At 40.1% G+C, this 20,600-nt stretch overlaps 1 protein-coding gene across 2 annotated transcripts in view; it reads left to right on the top strand.

Moving 5' to 3' along the window:
* Positions 1-20,600, top strand: part of BCAS3 (breast carcinoma amplified sequence 3) — a 370,742-nt gene that overhangs the window by 98,447 nt on the left and 251,695 nt on the right. For both annotated transcript variants that reach the window (XM_009891170.1, XM_009891169.1), the window contains exon 13: positions 10,571-10,704. In XM_009891170.1, coding sequence (XP_009889472.1) covers positions 10,571-10,704 — 134 coding nt within the window. The remainder of the gene's footprint in view (positions 1-10,570; positions 10,705-20,600) is intronic.

Raw genomic sequence — 20,600 nt, 5'->3', positions numbered from 1 at the left:
TGACCTGGGACGAGCCCATTTGGACTTGGACTGTAGCGTTAGGCGCTGCTGGTGAGCTGCAGAGCTTTCCCTTCTTTGCTTTTATTCCTTGTTACTGGGAGCATACATATAGATGTATCTATTACTTGTGTTTGTTTTGGGAATCTGCTTAAGAGTAGGAGCTTGTGAATCTATTTGAAGTTTGCTTATTTCTTACTCATTCATTACTGGTACTGTAAGGTTTGTGCTTGTTTCTCAGTTACGCTGGGGAGGGAAGGCTTCGTTGCCAAGAACTATATCTACAAAAAATCCAGTAGGTGGCTGTGGGTAGCCAGGAAAGAAGAGAATTATCCTGTATTTGTATTTTTTCAGAGGTTGCGCTTCAGTTGCCCATTTGTTAAGGCAAGTAACTAGACTCACAGCCTCTGAAAAGGACATTTTGTTAGAAAAGCTTAGTGGTGGTCTTCTCTTGGGACAGCACTTCTCAATAAAAGCTTTTCTCTACACATCTTAAATGTATCCGTAGAAGGGTTTGCCAGCTACAGGATTCTGTCATTCTTACCGGTTTAGGGGGAGCAGAAGATGCAATATTTTTCAGTACAAGCCCTTAAAACCAAACTGGAATACTATAATTATGTAGAACATTACTGTAGGTGTAGCTAAGTACACCTTCAATCCTTCAATTTGGCAGTAGCACCAACTTTTAAGTTGGTGGGATGAGAGAGGTACATTCTAATATACGTAAGTAATATGTATTACACACATATGTCAAGGAGGAAAGCGTAAATCCACACAGCTGCCTTGCAGGTTCAGAATGGGATGCGTTCTTGACCGAGACAGCTTCTGCATGAGACAGTAAAGAGAGAGGATGTAAGACTCGATCCTCACGGAGTTAAGGGCAAGGTGGTGAGAAAGATTCCGAAGAAACAGGTTTAGAGAGGAAGAAAGGAGTTCTCGGTGAACAAGAAGTGGGAGACTTTTCAAGCTGTGGTAGTTGAGTGAATGAATAGTGGCATAATTCCAGCAGTGCAAAGGGAGAGGGGATGGAAAAGAAGTTTGCAAACAGTATGGAAAACAAAGGGTAGGAATCAAAGCTGCGGGTACAATTTCAGACCAGTGTAGTAGAAGAGGACAGGTTAAAAAGAAGGGTGTGTTGAAAATGAACTGTGAGAACTTCAAACGTGTAACATTAGGCACTGAAAGCTCATTTTAGGAAAACTGAGGGCTAGAGAAGCTGTTACTGACTCAAAGTGAAGAATATCACACAGGATCCCCGATTCTTAATCCATTGCTGAAGCCAATAAATGATATGTCGAATTCAGTTCAATTTTGTACTTGGATTTTTGTTTTTGTTTAATATCCTAATTTTAATGTCAGAGAGAAACTTTTCAAACGAGATACAAAATTAGTAAATAGCTAAAAAGTGCTGCTGTTTTATACATATCTGGTGGGTTTTTTTTTTTCTTTTAAATGTGGTAAATAAGTGATCTGCTTTGCAGAAGTGTTACTCCTGCCAGCTTAGCAGCTGAGAGCTGTGAAGTGCAACACATCTAAAATTTTAAATAATTACGCTTCCTTGGCTACAAAAGAGCTTTTCCATCCATTAATAATGAGAAAATTAATGTTGGACCAGCAGTAAAACAGATTAAACTGTATACCCCTTTGGATGCCTGACTGCACCTTTAACGGACCTGAAATTCCTCTGATTATTTAAATGTTCTATATTGAAATGTGATGGTGGCCTTGAGTTAATAGTTAAAGAGGTTTAAATTGGAATGTCTCTGCAGAAGTTTTTCCCATTGATCAGAGCGAGTGGGCAGAAAAATACCTTATTTGATTGTTGGGAAGCATTGATAGTGCCTCACAAATTAACAGAATTTTTTTTTTTTTTTCTGTTTTTCCTACCTAAGGTGAACAATCAGTCTTTTTCAGCATGTAGATTAGTTAAGGTTTGGAGACATGTTTTATAATGGCAAGTGCTGTATAAGCTAATTTATTGCAGCACTGATACGGCCACAACCAGCACCTCGTCTGTGCTCGGACTTTTCTAGTGACTGCAACTTTCTTCTCGAGTCTGCAAGATCAATCTCGTTCTGGAACATCACCCTCCTGCGTGTGTCCTCTAGAGTAAAATGAGCTGTGATTATTGAATGACAGAATAATTGTTTGCTTTTTCTCTGTTTATTTTGACTTTCGTTTTTCAACTGGAGTTGTTGCCTCGGAAGACAAATGTATTGAAATGAACATAATGGCGTCATATTTGACAAATTGTGATTACAAAGATTGTGTCTCTATACCATATAAGCTGTGCCAGAAGGTGAGAAATACTTCATGATCTGTAGCTTGCTAGCATTGCTTTAGGGTTTGTTTGTAAAGGAAAAGTGTCAGCAGTGGAATATTTTGGCATCAAAAGTGTAAGTCTAGTCTGTTTTAACATGAAGTATGCTTGGAATGATGGCAAAAAACTTGTCTTCTCATCGTGATTAGCCAGGTTGACGTCAACGAGAACGTCCTCCTTGTGAAATAATGTCAGTGCTGTTCTCTTCTGTACTTTTTAAGTCCATTTGTGTACATTCTTCTTTTTTTCTTTTTAAATACCTCTCTGCATGAAACTCATTTTCATTTTATAGAAATACTCGCCTCATTCTAGAGCATTGCCTGCCTGAAGGTGGAAGACTTTAGGATATACTGAAAATTTAGGAAATTCTTGATCATTTATATGTTAAATAATTACTACACCTTAGATAGTTACGATTTAAATAAAAATATTGTTTAAAAGCAGTCTTAAATAAAATCACTCTTTGTTTTCTATGAGTTTAGCCCTGAACAGGATCTTGAATCCAAAGAGAAATGCACATGAAACCCTGTAATTGGTGCTGTACAGCATCATGCCATTTGGGGGGTGAGAAATAAAAGAGAGCCATTGCAGTGATTTGCAGTGAATTAACTCTCCTATTTTTAAATTTCAGAAATAGATGATTATCAATAGCTTAAATCCATCACTACTTCACTTTTTAGAAAAGTTCTGGATTCAGGTTTTTTCTAATCTAAGTGTTTAACCTGTTATCTCCAAAGAAATTTGTCCCCGAGCCAGGATTAAGTAGTAGTTAGCGGTAGAAGTTCCTCGCAGGTTTGAATAGAGCCTGGTTGGTTCCTCTTTTGAAGATTGGGCGTTTGGGGAGGGGGGAGATGATGTGAAACATTTCCCTATCGTTATCAAATTGATGTCTTCGTGCAGATAAGATATTGTACTGCTGGAGAAGGGTGATTAAATCATTGTGCTTCATCACCTACCTTTTGCTGCAAGCAGAAGTCATATATAAACATTTGATTTCCAACTATGTACCATATATCAGCTTTTTTCATTGCTACCAGAAAGTCTTGCTTTGATACGAGGCCTTGAGGAGGATGGTCTGCAGCCGCCTATTTTTTTCATCATGTCCTGGTTCTGTAATTTTTCTAAGAGTTTCGGTGATTTTTGTAGTCTCCTATTCCTCACTTCTAAGAGAAAGAAAATATTAGGGTCTTAGTTTCTGTAGGTGTCAAAAATGCACGATTGTTCTAATCTAATATTATCCGTGGTTGCTTCCTACACTACTGCAGAAAATTTCACAGTTTATTGAAGGATGGTTCTTTAGTCACCTTTTTGTGATCACCTTTTTGTAGAAATTTTAGTCACCTTTTAATAGAAATTTTACATTTTGTTAAAACTTGTCAAATTTGCAGGCAAATAAGGTGAACTTTAATGCTGAATATATTGAAGAAGTATGTGGGCAGCACTTGTAAATCATTGATTTGTGTGGGTATCACTATTGCTGAATATATTCTGTTTTGATACGTGATGGATTTATAATTATTTCTAAAATATATTGAAATTATTATCAAAACAGTCATTTAGCACAGCAGGCATTGTTAATGAGTTGTTAACTTCCTTTCGGGTGAAAGATGCACAACTGTAGAAAAAGGGTAGTGTTATTTCTCATCTTGACCTTAGTGGCAGCAGCTCTGTAGACTTCGGGGGGAGTGTGTCAGGATTTCACCCTCTCTCTGTAACATTCACTTTATTGTTATTCCCATGAAAAAGAGAAAACCACGATAATATGTTTCAGCAGTAAAAATGCTTATTGCAATCTCCGCAACTAAGAAACCCCCAATCTCTACCGTAACGGTGGGGGCTATGGCTTCGTATCCCGTTGGAGGAATTACCAGGAGGGTTAAAAGAAAAGGGACTCTCTTCCCTTTGATCTTTTGCCCTCCCCGCCTCAGCTGCCCTCAGTGTGGGCCCTTCAGTTTCGGGGGGGAGAAACCCATCCTGATAAAATTGTAGTATTTACTGGGCCATCAGCTGCAGTCAGTTAGTGTTGGAGACTGGGGGATAGTTTTTCAGTATAGAAAGTTGAGCCATCTGTTGGGCATGGTAAATGTCTGACAGTTTCCATACATCCAGCCCAAGCTCCAAATATTCAGATCAAATATATAATTGTCCTTAGTGAGTTTTGTAGTGCATAGAGATCTCCAGAGTATGGTCATTATTTATTCACAAAATATTTTTTTCCTCTTTCTTTTGACTTACTGGGGTTTCTTTAAATATTTATTTTTAAATGTTTTTGATATCTTTATGTACCCGTGTTTATTTTTTTGATGAATTTTGTTGATAAAATCACCTTTTCCTTATTTAGTTAAGCTTTTTTGAGATCAAATTTTGTAACTGTGGCATATGTGTTACACTTGGAAGTACACATGGGCTTACTAGCACTAATATTTGGCTATATTTTGACGAGCATCAGCCTCGGAGAGGAGTTAAGTGGGCATAAATAAAGCTACTGTTCATAGGTCGGGTCATATGTTTCATAAAACCATGGACCACATAAACTTCGTCTCATCTTAATGAGATATGTACGCGACGGCGTTCGCAGGAGAGCTGCGGTGAAGCGGCAGTGCGTACAGTCAGCGCGCGGAGGGCGGCAGCGCCGAACACAACGCGTATGGACTGAGTCAGGGGTGACTAAGTCAGCGCCGTTCTGCTGAGCTCTCTGATCCTGTAATTTGAAAACCTGCAAAGCGTAATACTGACCTTGCACGGTATCTATGCTTGTATTTAAAAAAAAAAAAAAGAAAAAAAATCCCCCAAAAAGCCACACACACACAAAAAAAACAAAACAAAAAGAACCCCAAAAAACAAACACCACCCCCCCCCAAAATCTGAGAAGTTGTTTGCATTTTTTTTTTCCCGCTGTTCATGTAAATAACGTATTTGTGCAGTGGCCGTACAGGTCTCTCTATGGCTATTCACACGTGGAAATGTAAGAGTTGCGTTCTTGAATTAAGTATATCCATGAACACGTTTCCTTCATTTTCCTAACATTTTTCCTTCATTTTCCTAACATTTGTGCCCTTGGTGTTTTTAAAACAAATCCAACACAGCTTGAACGTGTTGAGTTCTTCAGTGTGTAATTACGGAATGACATTGTTTTGGAAGGCGGAAAACCCCTTCTGTTCCTCTGAAGGATGGCATTATTTAAAGTGGAGTTATTCGTGAAACTTAAACCCAAGGTGAAATTGTGTGTACCTCATTTGTATGCATATAACAAACAGCTCTGCAATTAGATAGGTGTTATAAATAGGATGTGGTGGGGATGCTTAGGCTGCTCAGGTTTCCTAGATTTTATAGCAAGTACCCAACCGAGATTTGCTGCTCTCTAATTTTGCCGTTTGGGCTAACCAGCTGACGCCTGGTTGAAAAGAGTTATGTTCCTACAAGGCCGCAGAAGCCTTAGTATTCCGTCTCCGTCTCCTTCGGATTGCGGAGAACTCTGTGTACCATCAGCAACTTCAATCCCACCCTTTAGGCCAACCCTCATCTATCAAAGCCGGGCTGAGAGCGAGCGAGAGGAAGCTCCCAGATAAACATACAGCAGCGCCTAAACTCCTAATCACTCTGGGCTTCCGCTTCCAGGCCCTATAATTAGAAGTCCTTCTTTTCCTTGTATTCCCAGTTGACGCAAATGCTTTTTGTGGCTTGGCACCTCATTTAGGGCGTGGGCTTAGTTTATGGCCAGGCCAGAGTCTGGTTTAGTCTTCTGATACTGCATAAATAGCTCCTAACCCACAGTCTACATCTGTACTGGTTTTTCCTTTTATGCATATATTCGCTGTATTTTTTAATGTTCCCATCCTGAAAGAAGCTTATTGTTTCCCAAACAGAACGCGTGAAAAGTAGGAAGCTGTAAATTAGGGCAAATGTATCTGTCGGGTAAAACAAAGCTTTGGTAATTATTTATTTTTTCCATCTAGGCTATCTGTTCCTTTTAAACTGGATCTTAATCATCTGTGTGGATTCGAAAAACCACACAGTAAAAGAGTCATTAATTTCACTTAGCTGCACCCCTCATACTATGGATAAGCAAAATCAGAATTTTTGCCGTGAGATACATCCAAAGTTATATCTGCTTTACTCATAAATTTCCACCGGGTTCTGTGTATGCAAGACTTCCAATTGATTTCAGATGTTATCTGTTAAACAGGGATTAATGCCAGTTTGAAAAATAAGCAGGAAATCCTTGAGAATTATTCACTTTTCATCTATGATTATTCATACATAAAGTACATCATAAGAGAAAACATTCTGGACTGAACTCATGACAGCTTTAACCCATGTTTCCGTCTAAACAACTTTTTGGGAAAACTGTCACAAGGTCTTTTAGAAAGCTGAGTTGAAGTTTCCTGCCCTTGAAAGTGAAAGTGAGGTAACGGCCACGATTCCAGTTCACGTTCTCTGCTGGGAGTGGGTATTTCTGCCGGGGTGTCGCAGGGAGATGGAGTGAGACACGACGTGGCTGAGCTGCACTAACTGAACGCTGTGATTCTTCAGGGTGAAGTAATGAGAGCTGGAAAATACCCCACCAAATGTTCTAAAGCATCCGTGATTTATTGTTTGAGTAACAGTGGTAAAAAAGATATTCCAAACTGCTGTTTTATAAATACACCTTCTTTTGCATCTGTGGTGGTGTGCTTGCGACCTCCGTGTTGATACAAGTTCTGCGAGTATATATTTGTATTTCAAATGCAAAAGTGAGTATGAAAGGTCCTCCCTTAACTTGCTGAAAAGTAGTTGCTAATATAAGCGAAGGGCCTGTTTTCCCTCGGCTTTCGTCTAATAAAATGCATTTATTCCAAACAGTGACAGACAACAGGAGTTTAGATTAGGCACGCAAAATTGCCAAATCAGATACCACCCATCTTTCTATTTTTAAGCCAATTCCTTTCCGCCCACAAATGTATTGTCTTTCACCTCTGTACTCCTTCAAGTTAGCAAAAACAGAAAAAAAAAACCCCAACACCCAAAACCATGAAACCCAAAAACCCCGAAGGCAACATACGTTAGTATGGAAGCGAAAACTCTGTACATCATATGGAACTGATCAGAGTGGCAGATAGGCAAGTTCATTTTGTTCGTTCCGAGACGGTGGACGTCATCAAAAGAACCAACAGGTACCACCGAATGCTTTATGGATCGGTGCGACATATGTTGTAGGGTACAGTCCCAAAGCGAGTTCTTTAGCAGTGCCCTGCGTGGGGTAAATTGAGATCACAGATTTGGGAAAAAGCCTTTGTGAGGAGAAGGGTGAAATTATATCACGTCTGGGGTTTAGTGCAGCGTCCGCAGACACCTGCGCTTCTAGCCAATATTGGAAACGAGATACCGGTTAGCTAAACAAGGGCTGGGTTTGATGGACAACGCAGGATGGTAATTCCTGTGTTTTCACTGGCTCATGATTATTACGCAGCTCTCTGTCTCCAGTTTCCAGACAGATTTTTGGCTCCTTTAAAGCGGGGTTTTTTGGTTGGTGTTTTTTCTTTTTTTACGATCTTCATTGCACTGCGCCGTGTGATGGGATGCACATGAAGAATGCTGTGCTCAGATCTCTGGGTGCACTCAACTCCGTGTGTGTATTTATAAAAGACTTGTAGCACTTTGGGGGAAGAAAAAAAATATCTAGGCTTGCTGAGGCCGTCTGTTCACTGTTGAGAGAAGCCTTATGTATTCATCTCTTCCAGCTTCTCTTTCTCCAAAGGTCTTTTCCATCTGGAATGTGAGAGAGCTCAAAAGGACCAAAAGCACACTCAACTTCTATATAAAGCTATCTAAGGCGTGAGGAGAGGCAAACATGGGAATACAGAAAATAAATCCTTACTGGGTTGAATTAGATCATTTGGAATATCCTCACTCCAGTAATAGCGGCTGCCTAATTCTAGCACACAAACCCCTATTTGCTTCCAGCTTGCTCTGCTGGAAACGCTACATGTTATTGAGGACCGCACACTTCACTAGAAGGGAAGTGTATTTTGTGATGTTTCAGAATAGAATTAATGCAAATTGTGTGCATAATCCCACACTAAAGACTTGGCTGACTTGCACTTGAGCAACTTTAGCTGTATTTCCTATCAACACAGTCACTACGAATCAAGGAAATTGCCAGTTAAGCCAACATTAACATCCCGACCAACCTCAGCTCACATGCCTTCCTGCCCAAACATAATACCCAAATGCACTCACGGATTTCTTAGCCCCATAACAAACTCCCTTTCATTTCTAACGCTCGGGATCGGAGTAGCAGCCCGTAACAGTAAAAGTATGTCTACTGGAGGGAATCTTGCTGAGGTCAGAGTTAAGATTTTGCTTTTCGGTGCTTTTGAGGAAATGGATGTGCGCAGTGTGGGTGGCCTCAGCTCTGTCCAAGCCCGACCAGCGTCAGTGGTCAAGCTGAGAAGGAAACTTGTAGGCAATTTTGTCTCTAAATGCAGTTTGGATCTCTCTCCGGTTTCATACCTTGCTGCTGGTGGGCCTCATAGTCTTGAGCGTATTGGTTTATCTTCACAAGATCCTTATTTCATGAGTTATGGTCAAGAGAAGCCGAGGGGCGTGCCGGTTCATGCTGCCGCGAAGCCTGTGAGGATGCTGCCTTATCCCCTTCGGAGGTGTTGGGACGGTGCTGCTCCTCCGTGAGCCCCAACGTGCGCGCACAAACCTGCTTCGGCCTCGGAGGAGGAGGCGGTGGCACTGGGGAGTGCCGCTGGGTCCGGAAAGTCAAAGCTTTGGCTGCTGAATGTCTTCAATTTGAGCTTAAGGGAAGGAGGATTCCAGGGCTGCCAGGGAGGGCAAACGCTCAGGAGAGCCATCGAGGGGTGGTGTAATGGTGGTTCAGTAGACAAGTTCATTAAACTTAATCTTTACTAAGAGAGCGTTTCTCCGCTGCTTATACAGTTTAATCCCCAGTTTAATTCTAAAATTTAGAAGTGGCATATGCTAGGACTCTCATGGTAATGCGCGAGGGCTTTCGAGTTGGTACTGTGTAGATGTGTTTAGCAGCAGTGTGCAGAAGAGGCACAGATGAATCGCAGAGCCACGTGTAAATAAACTGAGAGAGCAAACGCTCTTTTATGACAGAAATGAGATAATCATTTATCCTTTGAATAGGTGTCGTGCAAAATGTGGAGACCTAAGTTCTCTTCCTGAAGGATAAAAGATTTCAATTATGCTTTATGTTTATCAACACAACAGAGCCACGTGGAGATCCCTGGTTTTCTTTAATAGACGGGTACCTTGAAAATTATTTAGAAGGCACTTCAATGTAGCTGTTAAACTGCTAAAATCGCTTTGTACTTGATGTTCAGTAAATGTCAGAGGATTAATTTGGGTGGTAACTTCTTAAATTTCATTAATAAGCATGGTAATACGGACATTTGTAACAGAAAAATGAATCTGAAGTTTGTTTACTGTAGTCCTGAATTCTGCAATGATGTTGTACTTTTATGTACAAAAATTCTTCTTTTTTGGTATACAAACAAACTTTTATATCAAATTAACTTCAAATATGTTTGTAAATGTTTATAAACTGGGTTATGGACTGACATACAGTGGGAGAAAAAAGTAAATAGCATATATAAGTTACTGTGATTCTGCTGATCTTCTAATGTAATCATTTCAGTACATCCATCAGTGACCTGTTTTCAATGAAGTTAGTACCTAATTTAATATTTCACTTGAAAGCTCTCAACTCTGATTTGCTGCCTTTCAAGCAATAAATCAGACAGTTTCTTTCATATACATTTATAAGAAAGATGCTTCTTCAGGATTGTTCTTGGTATGGGTTGTTTTGGCTGGGTTTTGGTAATGTTTCTTCTTCCAAAAATTATTATTGTGGAAACATCAATCGTTTTTATACTGGCTCTTTCCCAGTGAAGAGCATTTTGGGGTTTCACTCCAACGTTCATCACTTCAATGCTTCATATTGGTCACGCCACTTCTCAACTTTAGGTAGAATATTCCTAGATTTTTAGTTGGCTTTTATGGATTTGTATCGCGATACTTCAGTAGCAATACTGTTAATATGATTTCAGTTGAAGCTCTGATTCATTTTTATCGAGTAAATCTCTTTCGATTTTCTGCAACTGTTTGCTTTTGTATCCAGAGAACAAAATGTAAGCAACGCTAGCTTTTGTAGGTAGACATTCATAAGCCTCTTCTTTTGCAGTGATTAATCTCTTGTGCTTTTGTGTTTCTTTTTTCTTTTTCTTTTTTTTTACCCAGGGATGTTGCTGGTCACTACTGACACATTAGGCCATGATTTCCATGTTTTTCAAATACTGACACATCCTTGGTCATCATCACAAAGTGCCGTCCATCATTTGTATACACTTCACAGGGGAGAGACTGAAGCCAAAGTAAGTTAAACTATTTGCTGAAGAATAATCCCCAGACACCTTATACATTTTGTGTATGTTGGCACTTTAATGTTTGTTTCAGCACACAAAGAGCCTTTCTTATGTTATAGCCACAGAAAGGATAAGAGCGCAGCGTTTAACCTGGACAATAATAAATTCTTGCCCTTTACAATGAGGTGCTGTCAGATTTATTCAGATATGACACTACCTCCAAAGAGCCCCGATTATGAGCTGTGTTTGTGCTTAACCTTTTCTCATGTAACATGTTAAACATTTGTCTAGTGCCCGTGAAGCAACTGTCAGGGTTTGCTTGGCTTTGGTGGTAAAAGCCAAAGACAGACAATTAGAAGAGTTGAGAGGAAGAGTTAATCAAAAGACTGTGATGAACTTTTATCTGTGCTTTAGCAAAGTGGGGGAAGCTGGTGGAGGCTGTAGTGATACAGATTCAACTTCCCAGTTCAAAAATCCCACTCTTGAAGATGGAAGACTAAATTAGGTGGAAAGGTCTGAAATTGTCTTTTAAAAACTGCTCAGTAAACTGGTTTACTGCTAAAGTGGAAAAAACCGAGAGAGATCGCTTGTACTGGCATGGCTGTGATAGAGGCAGGGCAGCGTGTTATGCTCGAATCCTTCGCTGCAATGCTTTTAGGCATCAGGAGAGCCTCACCTTTGTAGCACTGAGTAACTGTTGAAGAACCTGTTTTAAATACATAAATAAAAATGTCACCACAGGGTAAGAAATGAGTATTGCGCTCGCTGATGCAATTACACACTGAGAGCACAGACTAGTGACAGGCTGGCAGATGTAAAGCAGTGTGACAGAGAGAAGCCTCAGGCACTGTGATTATGCCCCTGACACTGGAAGGTTGGATTATTGTGGCATCGTGATTGTGGTGCCTTCAAACCATTTTTTTTTTATGGATTGTGCCATTTCCCTTAAGTTTTTTTGCCTTACCCTGTAACAAGTAGAATCTGAAAGCTTTATTTAATGCAGTAGTGGTTGATAATGTTTCAATCTGTGTGAATTTAAATCACTGGTAGTTTAAATACTCTAAAGCTTTGCTGCTACTAGTCTGGAAAAGTGTAATTACTATTACAGGCAATGGTTTACTGTAGGAAGGAATAACCAATCTGGAAAGGGAGAGGAAGTTAGGAAAAACTGTCCGTATAAGATAATATATGTAGTACTTACAAGTACTTCTTTTACATAGTATAAAGGGCATTGAGATCTGTGTGTATACCTATACTCTGCATGTATTTGAGCATGTGCTATAATGTCTTCAATGTTTCAGAGTTATTTTTGTTCTACTTTCATGCAAAAAATGGGAAATATCCTATAATTAACATTGAAAAGCAAAGCGTAGGATTCCAGTCACGAGGAACAAAGATGTTCTTCTGTTTTTTACAGCTGATAAATTTGCTTTTAAGGTATACATCGGAAACCAAACATAACGTTTTAGAGAATAAACCTTCATTGATACGCATTTTTGGGGATATAGTATTAGCATCTCTGTGAAAGCATTGCATTAAAATTCTCAGAATCAACATAGTAAAGTTTTTTCCTAGTTTGCCACATAGTTTTCATTTAGGATGTGAACAGTATAGCTTTTGGAATGGTATAAAATAGAGAAAATTCTAACCAGTCTGAGGCATATTGGTGGGTTTCACAATTCCCTTGATAATTAAACTATCCAGCAACAATATTGCATTGGAACCTGTGATTCTCCATACACATCTATCATTGAAAAGATTTACATCATATGATGGGTGCTTTTACTTTTTCTTTTAGAATAACAGTACTTGTTTAGTGTGAAGGGTCATATGTGTTGTTATACTTTTGTTCCGTAAATTTCATTTATCAGTAGCATTAGACAAGAATTTTGGAGACTGTTCAATTTAGAATTCTCAATGCAGATATTCTGCGCCACACACTGGAAGCCTCTCTACCTCCTTTCTTGGTTAGAATAGTATTTATACATTTGCAACCAGACTTTTTTCTCCCCCTCCCTGGGTTTAAAGCTAATTGTGAATCAAGGCCAATGATCTTAAAGGTCACCTTCTGTACTGGAGCTATAAAAAGTTCTAATTTGTGTTGATGGACATGAGTGATCATCAGTGTCAAAATTTGTTTAGCGAGTACCCATTAGAAATTGTTTAAACATCATTATGCCCTTGTTTTATGTGGTATTTTAACGTCCATACTGAAATCATCTGCTTTCGTACATGAGATTCTGGCCGATTGAGTGTCGCCACACATTTCCCAAAATATTCTCCCTTCAGTCTGATGCATGAGTTTTCTTCTCTTGCTTTGCGATCCATTAGCGCTTTTCTTCAAATACTTATTACTGGTGCTATAAGACCAGTTTGCTCATGGACCAAAACCGGTGCATTGGTGATGTTTATAAAAGTTGCACGTCCTCGTCTGCACGGCTGTGTCCAAGCTGCCGGACGCGCAGCAGGTCCCTCTGCGGGATCACTGTTTGTGCACTAATGGACTGTACATGGAGTACACGGTAATACGGACTTCTCCAAGCAGTGATGGATCTGCAGTGAATGCTTTGTGCGATACACGGCATACCAGTTTTGCTCTGGGAGCAGAAATTTGGGAACCAAATATATTAGTGTAATACTGACAGATATATCTTATGTTATAAGACCATACGAATTGCAATTTCACCCAGTTTAGAATATTAGCCCTGGAGTATCCCCTTTTGCAGGGCTGCAGGATTCCTGGTCTCACCTTTACCTTGTCCTTAGTGGCTGGAGGGCTGACCGGTAGCTTGGTGTTCCTCGTGTCTCCTCACAGGAGGTGGCAGGAGGCCCCCTCCGTCGTTCCTATACAGAAGCATCTTAAGTGGATTAAGTTGCACGCTTAATGTATATTAAAGAAAAAGAAGCAGGTGTTGTGATTTAATAATGGTGTTTTCTGATCGATTTACTGCAATTAAGCAGTGTCTCTCAGCCACCCCCATGTCTTTCCACTGGGTCAGATTTATTAGCTCTATGTTTACTTCAGCTTCATAAAACTAAAGAACATAAAGCTCCATCGTGCGTTAATTTTTTCTAAATTCCTGACAAATCCTGGTTTGGTTTGGGGTTGAGAAATTTCAGTCCGAAAGGTTGTTTCCACCTTTTCCTGACCAGTTCTGCAATACAGAGAGACTGGTTGGAAGGAGATCTATAGGGGCGTTGTCTCCTTTCATGGGCATGAAGATACCGGCCTTAGCCAAAGCGGATTTCTGTAAGCATTTGCAATGAGTTGGCCGCTCCAAGCAGTCAGTGACACTGAAATCATGCTGTTAATGGATGGGATAAAATAGAGACTTTGTACTTTGATTTTTATAAAAGGAGAAATGAAAAATCATTCTAATAGAGAAAGTTGTGTTTGCACTGACAGTCTATCCCAACAGCTATCCTTATGCTATTTGTAATGTTCCTGTTGGATGGAGGAGAAAGGCACGAGGCTCTTCCAAGTGCCTCCACAAGATGAGCTGTGCTGAAACACCGCTCACAGCAGATTGTGTTGGTATTTGGTATATATTCAATATATGATCATCCGCACTTTCTGAACAACTGATGGTCATTTTGCCCCGGAGCAGTGTCCAAAGGCACCCACTAGCCATCTTCCAGGCTTTTTTTGTGAGTGATCTTCTTTTTCGGGCTCGTCGGCCCTGCCAGCCTGCTTGGCATTGGCTTCGGGATGCTGAGGGAGATGTAGGTGCTGTGCTTGGGAAGGGAGATGTCGACGCTGTGCTTGGGAAGGACGTGTTCAGCACTTGCGTTCCCCCAGACCTGGAGGTAAGGGTAAGTGGTGGTATTCCCCCTGATCATTCACAGCTAGTCTCCAGAACATGCTTTTCCTTTTCTCTTTCTCCATGCTTTGAACAATTAAACAGCCTGTTACTGAGTTTTGAAGTGTGGTTATTGCAAATCTGTGTTGTATTTGCTGACTTTGAGCAGCAAATACAGGAAGAAGCCCTATCTGCTGAATAGAGCCTTGAGTTGGGACTGTTGGGACCGGAGAATCCATGCTTGCACAATTCAGCTGTAAAGGGGAAAAATGTGCATGTGTATGTTGTGCACAGTTTGGTTAAGGATACGTTTTCTTGCCCTGTACCTCTTGCGTTGTAAGACAGTGCTTACTGCACTCACGTTTTTATCCAAGAGCATTTTGGAAGGTTTTTAATAGAAGTATAGCATGTTCTGAACCGAGGAAGCTCATTTACTGGCAGATGAAAGTTAGACTGTCACCTGATGATCCTTTCTCTTTGATCTGAAATTGTAAACAGAAAAAAAAAAAAAAATCCCTGAAAACAGTATTATCTCAGCCTAGAACAAATAAACGTAATGATAGCATCGGTGGGCTGGTGGCCAGGGTCCTCTGTAATCTTTTACGCTGTCAGACTTTTGTTATTCTGACTCCAACTGCTGTTACAACTGACTTCAGTCAGCGTAGGTAAACAGAGGGAATGATAAAAACCTTCCAGCATGGGCTGCCACGGAACATGTGCAATGTGACGCTCTGCTGGGGTACGCATGAATGTTTTGGGGATGGGATTTCATAGAGACTGTTCAAGGTTGTGTCGCGTACCGTGTCCAGGTAGCGAAACGTTGGAATAGTTTACAAACATTTGATGTAAACCTCCAGGGTTAACAGAAATTTCTTCCTGTCTTTTGACATCCTTCTGTAGCTGCAATCATTGAAATAGTCTCTGGGAGAGAGACTTTCTTATTTCTAGGAAAAGAATCTGGGACAGTCTTGAAATAATGAAGATTGATTTAGGGAAGTTGACCAGTCTGTGATGAAAGCAGACAATAAGAAACTGCTGCAATTAGAAGGAGCTTAACTGTCTTGAGGAGACGGAACTTGGAGCAGAGTGGCGTTTGCAATTGCAGTTATTAATAGAGAGCAGCGACTCTGGCTGAAGGACCCTGCTTGAATGGCTCACTGTGCCCAGAGTCTGCCACTGGGTTTATGAACTGAAATCGGTTTTGACGACTCAGGGAGACAGAGTTGGGTCTGTGTGGGTCTGATAAATCATATTGTGTAGTCCATGATTTTATTATTTTTTCATTTGTGTTTGTTGCTACATCATTTCCTTAATTTTCTCAACCAAAAAAATTCAAATACAGACCGTTTTTCTAATTGATTTTGACCCTCCTCAGTGCTGCTGCTCTTTCTCGTTGTTTAATGACATTGGTTTTTTTTTATTTCTGCCATCTCCCCGCACAGCATAATTAAATACTTAAGTCATGTCCTTCAAATAATGGTATGTTTTCTCTGTGACATTGCATAGTGGGCATGAAGCTGGGCTCGGTTCCTGCTGCAGTAATGCTGGTCAGGCTTTGTTGTTGTTTCACTACACTATTGCAGTTTAATTTAATGCGGGGAAAAAAACAAGAATTTACACATTGTTCCTGTTGTAACTCGCCACAACTGAAAATGGGGCACTGGGGGAAAAAGAAAAAAAAGCCCTAGGAAGATCAAGGCACATTTTAATAGTTATTTCTTGTAATCGCTATGAAAATACATGGGTCAGTGTCGTGAGCTTTGTCTTCTCCCTGTTGCATTGCGCACACCCGTCAGGAGTGGGTTTGCCCAGGGAGGTGCTGTGATAGCCCCGTAAAGCTCCTTCTCCTTTCTAAGAAAATAAGCGATAGCATACATCTAAGCGTCGTGCGGCAGGTTAGTACAATATTAACTTTTGGAAGCCCTGAAACGCAGAGGCTGGGGACGGGCTGTCGGGCATTCCCAGGAGTCGCGGTAAATAAGGTCACTGCCTGTCCCCCGCCATCGCTTGTGCAACCAGCCCGTCCTCCCACTATCCCATTTTAATCAACGCCTTTTAAAAGAAGTTTTCTGTGTGCTGCCCTGTTTTGTTTTCTTTCAGTTATGGCTCAAATTCTTAAATTTTATTTATTTTGTGAATATGTTGTAATTAGCCCAGTGTTCAATTTGGAGAAGCTGTGGGAATAAGGAAAGAATGATAGCAAAAAACTTAACTAGATTTCCATTCTATAAAATAAGTGACTGTGTGTCAGCTTTGAAGCCTTCGGTTCAGATGATTTCCTCCAGATTTTCAGAATATCAGAAATAATTTTTTGATCTGTACAGTCTCGAAAGCTGATCCTCAGCAGAGCTGTTGACACATGAGTCCCTTGTAGGACTCCATATATTAAATTACCCTCCTGTCTCACTCGGGTCAGACTCTGAACGTGGCAGCTAAATTTTCATTAAGTAAAATCCTCATTCAGGATTTTACATCATAGTGTTTGAAACACGGGGAAATAGGATAGTGGAAGTTAAAGAGAAGCATAGGAGAAGAGTAACTGAAGGAGAACAGAAGACACTGTGAGACTGAAAAGGAGTTCTGGGGGTCAGAAGCGAACGCTTTGATGGAAAGGGCTGCCAGAAACAAACGGGGAAAGTGAGAGAAATGGCAAAGCTGAAGAAAGCTGCAAGATGGACTCAGGGAATGATACAAGTCTATTGAAAGATTTCTTTCCTAGTACCTGTTAAGAAAACCTTTCTCAGACTGTTATTTCTTTTCCAAAGAAGTACCAGATGATTTCTTTCCAAATCATGCTAAAGCCTGCCAGAATATTTCAAACATTAATTGTCTCTGATAGGAAAATTGTCATATTGTTCATGATTCTGAAAATAGTATTGATAATTCTGTGAGGGTATGGAATTTTTATTTCAACAGTCCTAATATTGATACAGAGAAGAGTCAGTAGACCACAGTAACACCAGAGGTGCGGGGTGTCTGGTCAGCCAGGACCCTCCTGGGTTTGACAATACTCAGTAGGATTGGGGGAGCAAGTGGAATAGTCTATGGACAAAATTTCTGCAGACCTCATGTACAAACCTGGTTTAGCCCTGGGCGAATGGGAGGGTACGTGCTGGTATCCGTCTGATGTTCTGAGGTTGTCTGAAGTGTGTTCCTTTCGGCCAGAAATGGCTTTGGTCATCTAATGAGGACCATGAGGTATCCAGGGATTTCACGGAGACTTTTGGATGTGCAAGACACGTAGCTTGAAGCTTAAGGAACCACACTGCTCACAAATGCGGAGGAAGAAATGGTCGTAAAGCTGGGAGAAAGCACTGTTCCCACAAAGGTATTTAGTATGGCAATTTAAAATATCCTAAGGGTTCCCAAGTTAAACAAAATCTCAGGTCTGTAATTCCTTTTACTGGCCCAGATAGAAGAGGATAGATAAAATTTTGAAATGCAGACACGAGTATTAATTCCGATGTTGACCTTGAGCTATAGAGTAAACTCTGCATCGTGACAGATCTAGTGTACTTTGTACTTTATTAACATATATCTGTAAACACTATGGGGTCTTGATTGATCTTCAGTATCTAAACATTACATCATAATTAACAACAAATCCAGAAATATATTATAAATACATGAAATAATAGTACATTAACCTAAAGGACAGCAATAAATTGCAACGCTTAGCATAAACTTGAAAACCACTAATGGGCCACTGTGCAGTTTGTTTATACCAGAAGCAGTCAAGAACTCTGTGTAATGTACAGTAACAGTGTGGTGGAAAGCAGCGAGCCTGATGTGATAATTTTTTTTCTTTTTTTTCATGGACACACACAGCTGATATTTTTTTAAGTCCTTTCTGAGCCTTCTCCTTTCAGCTTGGTCCACTGCTCTCTTCCAGGTCTGCTGGAAGGCGATGGACTCCTTTGCATTGCAGAGAGGGATTTGTGCTTTTTTGTTATGAACGTGTGTTAATTCGTGCCCGTATATGAAATTGGAAATATTCTCTGAATTACCTCCTTGAACTGCCTGTTGTAGTGCTACTCATTGTTTATCTGTGAAAGACCAACGGGGCCATTTTTGAGGGTGGGAAGAGAGAGGTACAATTAACAGTACCTTCCAAAGTACTTTTTGTCGCTGCCGAGTAGGGTTTCATAGCTGGATTCCCATAAATCTTAATTCATTTCACACTCACGTGTCAACACTTTCTTTTCTTGTTATTACTGAGTCTTAAACCCCTGTTTGTTCTCTGCCTCTGTGGTTTCAGCCGTATTTAGAGTAGCCACGAGCACGATTCCCGCTCTCCGACTGCAGCGAGGGTTTCTGACCGTTATTTTCAAGAGAGCGTTTTGGCTTACATTGTTCCAAACTTTCTTCCTGAAGATCAGGAATACTTTCTTTTTTTTTTTCTTTTTTTTTTCTGTGTAATGTTTACATGGAGAAAAAACATCCTGTAAGGATTGTTTCCCAGTTTCTTGGCTTGTGCTGTTGTCGTATGCCAGGGCTGTTGTATGTGGGTTTACAACAGAATCCTAAGGGCGCGTACTGAAAGCTCAGTGTTAATAGAGAAACATTTACATTTCTGTTATGCAATACAGCGAGAGACAATGGTTTTTTTCTATATTGTCTCATAGAAATGTCCTCTAAAAATGCTGTACCAAATAACGCAAGAGAAGGATATGTAGTAGATGTGAGCAACAGCAGTGGTTTGGAAAGTGTGGCCATGCAATCCGTTGAGGATGAATTCCAAATATTTGGAAAACAGTGATGTGTTCAGAGGAGTCACCTCTAAAGACAAATGTGGCCATTCTTCGTGTTGTTAGCAATTAAAACCCAGGGCCTTTGGTAGGGATATATAGGGATATAGGGATATATTCCAACAGCCTTAACGGTTTTATTATATTTTTAATTTTTAAATTTTTATTATATTAGTGATCTTTCTGTTGTAACCGAGGTTGGCAATGTGTATACGGTTCTTATGGTTGATTTTGACGGGTAGAAATTGCCCCTTTAAACAGCAGGTATTTCGCTACTCCCGGTGCCGTAGTTTTTCTCTGACTCCGCAGCTTTGGGGTTTCTTTTTTTGGCTCTTGTTAATCCCTGTGGGGTCTCTAATCCTTTTTGAGCAATCTATTAAGGTGAAACACTTTGTAGGCAAACTAGGAGCTCTAAGTGCTGTGGCTTTATGTCGGTAATACCAGAATCACTGAAAGTGCTAAACCTGTCAGATTTTGGGGAGCTTGTTTAGCTATATCGTTAGCAGATCGTTTGGGTATGTCACCCTAATTGAAAAGAGCAGGTGTGTGGCGCTGTTTTTTAGTTTATCATCTGTGTAATGTTGATGAAGCATTTTGTGTCGTGACAGTCTGTCAGGCAAATATCTTGTCACAAGTCACAAGACTTAAATCCTTTTTTTATCTCAAAGGCTTCAGGGCTCAGTTGGAAACTTGCACTTTGATGAATACTTGCTGCTTTTGTCTGGAATAGCTGGAGTGCATTTCTGGAATATTTGTCAAGATTTTATCAGTGTTTACTCGAATTTGAGTACCTAGTGTATTGTAAAACTGGCTTCAGCGAAATCTTAAAGAATTTTATTTAGTTTATGCTGTTTAATAATATAATGAAAACTAATCCTTCGTCTATATGTTTGTTTGCCGTGTTAAATCCCTCTTGCGTACGTGGCTCTTTTTAGTCAGCTTTTACCTTTAAAAACATTTTTGGAAGAATTGTTTTAGGATTTTTTTTCTGTGATAAATCATTTTAACCTAGACTACTTGTTTTCTTGAGTTGTCTGCCAGTACGGGGTTGGAAACAAACTTTAATCTCTCTTTTAAAGCATTCCTTCAAGAACAAGAATTTGCTTTCCATCAAAGCGTTGTGTAAAGCACACTTAAAAGAGAATTAAATCCTTCTGGACTTCGTATCTGAGATCTATGCAAGGAGCAACTGTAGTAGAAAATATTTAACTGTATTTTTATATTTGCTTCAAGACTGACCATTTTAAGCCAAAATAAGACTTGCATTTCTCAAGTGGTGGATAAGTACTCGTATGCATAAGAAGAAATCTAACTGGGGTCTTTCCTGGGACTTTAATAGCTGATTAATACAGACTGT

The sequence above is a fragment of the Charadrius vociferus genome, unplaced genomic scaffold (genome assembly GCF_000708025.1).
Source record: "Charadrius vociferus isolate BGI_N301 unplaced genomic scaffold, ASM70802v2 scaffold239, whole genome shotgun sequence".
NCBI lineage: Eukaryota > Metazoa > Chordata > Aves > Charadriiformes > Charadriidae > Charadrius > Charadrius vociferus.
This window is presented reverse-complemented; position numbering and strand designations above follow the sequence as displayed.